A 6,710-nucleotide genomic window follows, 5' to 3' on the forward strand; every position below is an offset into this window, starting at 1 on the left:
CACCACTGGTGTCCCCCAGGGCTCTGTTCTAGGCCCTCTCCTATTCTCGCTATACACCAAGTCACTTGGCTCTGTCATATCCTCACATGGTCTCTCCTATCATTGCTATGCAGACGACACACAATTCATCTTCTCCTTTCCCCCTTCTGATAACCAGGTGGCGAATCGCATCTCTGCATGTCTGGCAGACATATCAGTGTGGATGACGGATCACCACCTCAAGCTCAACCTCGGCAAGACAGAGCTGCTCTTCCTCCCGGGGAAGGACTGCCCGTTCCATGATCTCGCCATCACGGTTGACAACTCCATTGTGTCCTCCTCCCAGAGTGCTAAGAACCTTGGCGTGATCCTGGACAACACCCTGTCGTTCTCAACTAACATCAAGGCGGTGACCCGTTCCTGTAGGTTCATGCTCTACAACATTCGCAGAGTACGACCCTGCCTCACACAGGAAGCGGCGCAGGTCCTAATCCAGGCACTTGTCATCTCCCGTCTGGATTACTGCAACTCGCTGTTGGCTGGGCTCCCTGCCTGTGCCATTAAACCCCTACAACTCATCCAGAACGCCGCAGCCCGTCTGGTGTTCAACCTTCCCAAGTTCTCTCACGTCACCCCGCTCCTCCGCTCTCTCCACTGGCTTCCAGTTGAAGCTCGCATCCGCTACAAGACCATGGTGCTTGCCTACGGAGCTGTGAGGGGAACGGCACCTCCGTACCTTCAGGCTCTGATCAGGCCCTACACCCAAACAAGGGCACTGCGTTCATCCACCTCTGGCCTGCTCGCCTCCCTACCTCTGAGGAAGTACAGTTCCCGCTCAGCCCAGTCAAAACTGTTCGCTGCTCTGGCACCCCAATGGTGGAACAAACTCCCTCACGACGCCAGGTCAGCGGAGTCAATCACCACCTTCCGGAGACACCTGAAACCCCACCTCTTTAAGGAATACCTAGGATAGGATAAAGTAATCCTTCTAACCCCCCCCCCCCCCTTAAAAGAGTTAGATGCACTATTGTAAAGTGGTTGTTCCACTGGATATCATAAGGTGAATCCACCAATTTGTAAGTCGCTCTGGATAAGAGCGTCTGCTAAATGACTTAAATGTAAATGTACACCGGCGGGCCCCGTGGCAATACATTTGTAAAACCGAAAGCTTACCTTAACTTGGAAGAGTTCCAGTGTTGTGTTGGATAGTCATAGCCAGCTAGCTAACATAGCATCCCTCTGTTTGAGCAGGGTTTTTCAGTAGGCTAAAATAGCTGTCTGCATTTGCTAGCTAAATAAATGAAACTGAAAGTGAAAAAAATACTAATTTGCTTCTCCATTTTGGAAGAAATTAATTTGTTTAAAACTGTTAAACTATTGTCGTTCTCTCTCTCTCTCTCGTCAACTACTCACCACATTTTATGCACTGCAGTGCTAGCTAGTTGTAGCTTATGCTTTCACTACTAGATTAATTATCTGGTCCTTTGATTGGGTGGACAACATGTTGGAGGACGTCCTCTGGAAGTTCTCATAATTACTGTGTAAGTCTATGGAAGGGGGTGAGAACTATGAGCCTCCTAGGTTTTGTATTGAAGTCACTGTACCCAGAGGAGGACGGAACCTATCTGTCCTCCGGCAACACCATGGTGCTACCGTAAAAAGTGTTGTTGAGGCTACTGAAGACCTTCATTGCAAAAAAGTGTTTTTATGAATTATTTGGTGACATGAATATATTTAGTATAGTTATATCTAAAAAATATAACTTTTTAAATGTTTTGCCATTTTTCCTCCTCTGAGGAGCCTCCACTGGTGGTGGTATAGCTGGATCCTATAATTCTCCTGCCCTTGGATTAAAACTAGGGAGACCTTTTCCATATACATGCTGAGGCATTTAGATCCTCAACTAAAGCTGAATCATTGAGGAACTCCCAGATCAGTACAGTTGATTGGAGTAATCAGGGTTTCCTAAAGTTGGTCCTGGGACCCCCCATGGGTCACACGTTTTGGTTTTTGCCCTAGCATTACACATTCAAATAACCAACTCATCATCAATCTTCGGATCAGCTGTGTAGTGTTTGGGCAAAAAACAAAATGTGCACCCGGAAGGGGGGGGGGGGGGGGGGGATTTGGACAGAGTTTGGGAAATCCCAAAGAAATGTTTAAAGATCATGTTTCTGTATTGAAATCCGATTGATTTGACAGAATACATATAGCATGAGATAATAAAGACAAATGATACACAATCTGTTTTGTGAAGTATTAATACATAAACATGTCAATCTCCTTGGGACTCCTTCATTACAGTAAAATAAGCGAGGCCATAGTACAACACCAGTTGATTTCATGTGTCTGGGAATAGATTGTCATTTAACAGGATATTTCAAGCCCTACATTAGTCTACATCAATGATCCATCTCATCTCACCTTGGATGAACCGGACTAACAACTGTGCTCCACTCAAAGTTCTGCCTACCAATTATTTCTGTTCCTTCCAGTAAAACACAGGATAAATGTATTAACATTTACAGTAAGCTTTAATACATAAGAGCTACACCATTGAGAGCATTCTGACTGGTTTGCATCACTGCCTGGTATGGCAACTGCTCAGCCTCTGACCGCAAGGCACTACAGAGGGTAGTGCGTACAACCCAGTACAGCCCTGGGGCCAAGCTTCCTGCCATCCAGGACGTCTATACCAGGCCGTGTCAGAGGAAGGCCCTAAAAATTGTCAAAGACTCCAGCCACCCTAGTCATAGACTGTTCTCTCTACTACCGCACGGCAAGTGGTACCGGAGCGCCAAGTCTAGGTCAAAAAGGCTGAACAGCTTCTACCCCCAAACCATAAGACTCCTGAACAGCTAATCAAAGGTCTACCCCCCTCCACTGCTGCTACTCTCTGCTTATTATCTATGCATAGTCACTTTAACTCTACCTACATATATACATATTACCTCGAATAACCTGTGCCCCCACACATTGACTCTGTACCAGTATCCCCTGTATATAGCCTCGCTACTGTTATTTTACTGCTGCTCTTTAATTATTTTGTATTTTTAATCATTTTTTACTTAACACATTTTTCTTAACTGAATTGTTGGTTAGGGGCTTGTAAGTAAGCAATTCACTGTAAGGTCTATCTATACCTGTTGTATTCAGTGCATGTGACAATTTAATTTGATAACAGTAAATGTTTCCCCCTCTGCGTATATCCCCAGTGCATTTCTTGCCCCCTGTCTTTCCATCCTTTACAGTCCATCATGAAGGCCTTATCAGCCGAGCCCTCCCATTGAGTGAGTGCGTTGGTGAAAGCGCAGCCCCCCACAGTTTCGGAAAGTCTTGCCACACTGGCTGCAAGTGTAGGGCTTCTCTCCTGTGTGAATACGGAAGTGTCTTGTAAGAGCCCAAGAGTGACGGAAGCGTGCGTTGCACACGGTGCAGGCATAAGGCCTCTCTCCAGTATGAATACGCTGATGGATCTTCAGGTGCTCCATGCGGTTGAAGTCTCGACCACACAGGGAGCAGTGGTACGGGCTCCGCCCAGGGGGGTAGAGGTTGCGCTTGGGGAGCATGTTCATATCCTTTGGGTGAATAAGACTACGATGTCGCCGCAGCTCCTCAGACAGATGGAACTTCTCTCCACAGATCTTGCAGACGTGCTGTGCTGCAGCCATGTTTTTCACTTCACCTATCTGAGGACTGTACATCTGATGTGAGTGAGAGGTGGAAGCCCCAGCAGTCTCTCTGGGTGGGTACTGCTGTTGTTTACCAAAGCCTGCATGGAGACCTGTAGCTGTAGAAGACGATAGGATGTCCAAGTCTGGTATGTTTGGGGTGAAGATGGGGGAGTCCGCTACAAAGTCAAAGAAGAGAAAATGTATTAACCATTAACCACTTGAAATTCTATCATCATCATCATTACTGACATGAGATCAAAACCAATTTACTACAGAATTACTTGGGCTGGGGTCCCAGACACAACTAAGGCTAGTCCGGGACTAAACATTCTCTATTGAAATTGCTGTTTCAGTCCAGGACTAGGCTTAATTTGTGTGCAGGAAACTGGTTCTTAGTGCAGGACTTACATAGAGAGTGGCTGGTGGAGGGGGTGAATGAGTCTGGGTCACTGAGTGGGAGCTGCCTCCAATCCTCCAGCAGCCTGGTTTGAGCCAAGGAGAGACCGTCTGGACAGTAGTCCTCTTCTCCCCCTCCAGTATTGGGACCACAGTTCCTACTGCTTCCCAGGTCTACAGACTCCACCTTCACCTCAACCAGACACTTCACATCGGCATCCTTCATGGTACCGTCAGGGAAGGGATGGCCGTCAGCATGGGCTCTTGATGTATCATGTCCCGTGGTTGGCTCTGTGCATGCTAGGTTAAAATCTTCATGGTTGTCTGAGTACATGTTTGAGACAACCTCTTCTTTAGTTCCTGTGAATAAATATTGATATAGATAACATGCATCATAGCTTTGCTGAAATAATAAGTTACAGAACATTTTAAATGTAAATCAACAGTAGTGAGTGACAGTCCCAACTTACCAGCTTCATCTTCCTGATTTAAAGTAAAAAAATCCGGTTTAATATCTTGAGTGCACACCCGACCATCCTCACGGATCTCACAAAACGACTCGTTAAGAAATGCAGGGTTATCAACAACTTCTGATTCAAATTCTTCATACCTATCCTCAACATTTGTTGTACCAAGAGACTGATTGGATTCAAGAACGCTGCGCTCTCCTTCGCTTCCTGATTTAATTTTATTTTGTGAGACGTTTAGAGAATTCAGCTGCTGATGAACCTGTTGGATTCTACTATTGGTGCTGTTTCTTCCCCCTATTGTTGATTGTACTTGACACTCCTCTCCTCGCGCTGCACATAATTCAAGTTCGGCTGCTTGCAAGCGAAACTTTAGGGACTTATTGTCCCGCAGCGTCTCGTGCATTTGATCCCGCACGTCCCTCAACACTTGGCCGACTAGTTTTGTAATCTCAACCACCGCTATCTCCACTGCTACTCCTAATGCATTTTGAATAGTAGCAGTCAATTCATCCTGAAACGAGAAAGATAATTCCGCTACTAAAGAAGTATTTGGAGGACTCACGTTTGCCGACATTTGTGTTACCCTCGTCAAATTCTGACCTCCGAAGTCATTACTTATTTTTAAAAAATACTGATGTCCAGAGATGTTTTCAAACCAGGTAAACAAGCTAACTAGTACCTAAGTGTGTTAGCTTGGCTAGTTACACAGAGTTGCTTATTATGCAGGCCTATCTGGCAGGGAGTGTACTCACTATAATCACTCCTCACCTTGTACTAAACCCTGTCCCTTCGCTTGTTCACTTTACTTACCTAGCGAGTTCCGCGTTTAGACTGTACCTAACACTTAGTCACAAAAGAATGTGAAACTATCATTTCAAGTTACGTTTAAATAATTATTGCACGCTTTCCATTTCGTATCTTTTCTCGACTCTAAGCGGAGGTTTCTTCTTCCTGTTTGCGGTTAGGGCCAACCGGTGTCTGTACCTTCAAATTGTAGACTACAACAGCAATATCTTTCAAGAGGATATATAATAGATCATGTAACCATAACACGTTTAATAGAAACTCCGAATTTAGAATATACACGATGAATGTTACGTGTTTATCAAGTCATGTGAAAAACAAACGCAATGTTAAACTCTGGGCTGAGTCTTACTTGGCCATCTATTTCACATCAAATGGCCCTGTTCGAATACATGTTTGCCAAATGCATCCTTCCTTCCTTCCCTGCTTGAAATGATGTCTACTGATTAAATTAGTGAGTAAACCATTATTCGTTTGATCATTGTGGGGAAAGAGTTAAACAAATGTGGAATTAATGCCCTTTTAAAGGCCGTATGGTTTAAAAAAATCTACATAATGTCATGCCTTTGTTAGACAAAATGCTATTATTGATTGTATGATTGATTGATGTGGAGGATGATGAGCAATTTATGTAGTTGTTGTTGCTGCTTGTAGGCCTAAGGATGTTGTTGTTGTCATTATCCACATTTGAGTTTTCTTGCAAATTTCCTTACACCTTGCAGTAATGTTACCCAGTATTTTAGTGATTGCAAAGAATTTTACAATTCTTAAAGGACATTTTCAAAAATTTTCTACTTCATATTCATAATCTCCAGCACCACCCCAACATCGACATATGTGAAAATGGTGCGTTTAAGATAAGCGTTTCCAATGACATCATCAACCAATTAGTAGGTAATGCCTACTCATAATTGGTTAAAAACACACAATGCACACCGATGTCATTGGAAACACTTATCTTCCTCTATCTTTTTTTTATGTTTAAAAAAAACAAACATTTTGAGACAATATTAACAATGGACTAATGAAACAAATACCAAAAGATAGTTTTGGAATGGAATTTTCCTTTAAGACATTGACTCAAATCTAGATTGTGTCTTAGATTTTGAGAAAATGTACAATTTAGGATACATTTTTCACTTCTCCCATTGACTTCCCAAACCCCAGTCTGGTCTAGTAGAAAGAAGAGGAAGGGTAGTGCTACTAAGGTACACAATAGTACATTTTGGTAGACAGAAGGTACTCTTTGGTAAAAGGGGTAAATTGGTCATCAAAAAGAAAGGAGGACCAAGGCACTCTTCATATAATTAATTAAAATGCCTTTATTTGTATGGCATGTTCAATAGAAACAAAGTTTAAAAATCCGACGCGTTTCGGGTGCATGGCC

At 43.6% G+C, this 6,710-nt stretch overlaps 1 protein-coding gene across 3 annotated transcripts; it reads right to left on the reverse strand.

The window, feature by feature from the left end:
- Positions 1-2,222: 2,222 nt before the first annotated feature.
- On the reverse strand, positions 2,223-6,160 carry LOC139537352 (zinc finger protein 880-like). 3 transcript variants are annotated; one of them, XM_071338571.1, is made up of 4 exons: positions 5,330-5,687; positions 4,520-4,532; positions 4,062-4,409; positions 2,223-3,829 (listed from the first exon to the last, which is right to left on the reverse strand). In XM_071338571.1, exons 3-4 carry the CDS (start codon positions 4,381-4,383, stop codon positions 3,249-3,251), a joined length of 903 nt encoding a protein of 300 aa, XP_071194672.1. In that variant the 5' UTR covers positions 4,384-4,409; positions 4,520-4,532; positions 5,330-5,687; the 3' UTR covers positions 2,223-3,248. The 3 variants fall into 3 exon arrangements, with proteins under 3 accessions (XP_071194672.1, XP_071194671.1, XP_071194673.1); XM_071338570.1 differs by having other exon boundaries at positions 4,520-4,607; XM_071338572.1 differs by having other exon boundaries at positions 4,520-6,160.
- Between the last annotated feature and the right edge of the window lie 550 nt (positions 6,161-6,710).

This window comes from Salvelinus alpinus, chromosome 13, assembly GCF_045679555.1.
Source record: "Salvelinus alpinus chromosome 13, SLU_Salpinus.1, whole genome shotgun sequence".
NCBI lineage: Eukaryota > Metazoa > Chordata > Actinopteri > Salmoniformes > Salmonidae > Salvelinus > Salvelinus alpinus.

Bases quoted from the DNA above. Each gene is read 5' to 3' on its own strand.
- LOC139537352 (XM_071338572.1), bottom strand. From the start codon at position 5,093: ATGTCGGCAAACGTGAGTCCTCCAAATACTTCTTTAGTAGCGGAATTA. The intron at 4,410-4,519 runs GTAAGTTGGGAC...ATTTATTCACAG, and splicing joins AAATCAGGAAGATGAAGCTG to GAACTAAAGAAGAGGTTGTC. The intron at 3,830-4,061 runs GTAAGTCCTGCA...TTGACTTTGTAG, and splicing joins CTCCACCAGCCACTCTCTAT to CGGACTCCCCCATCTTCACC.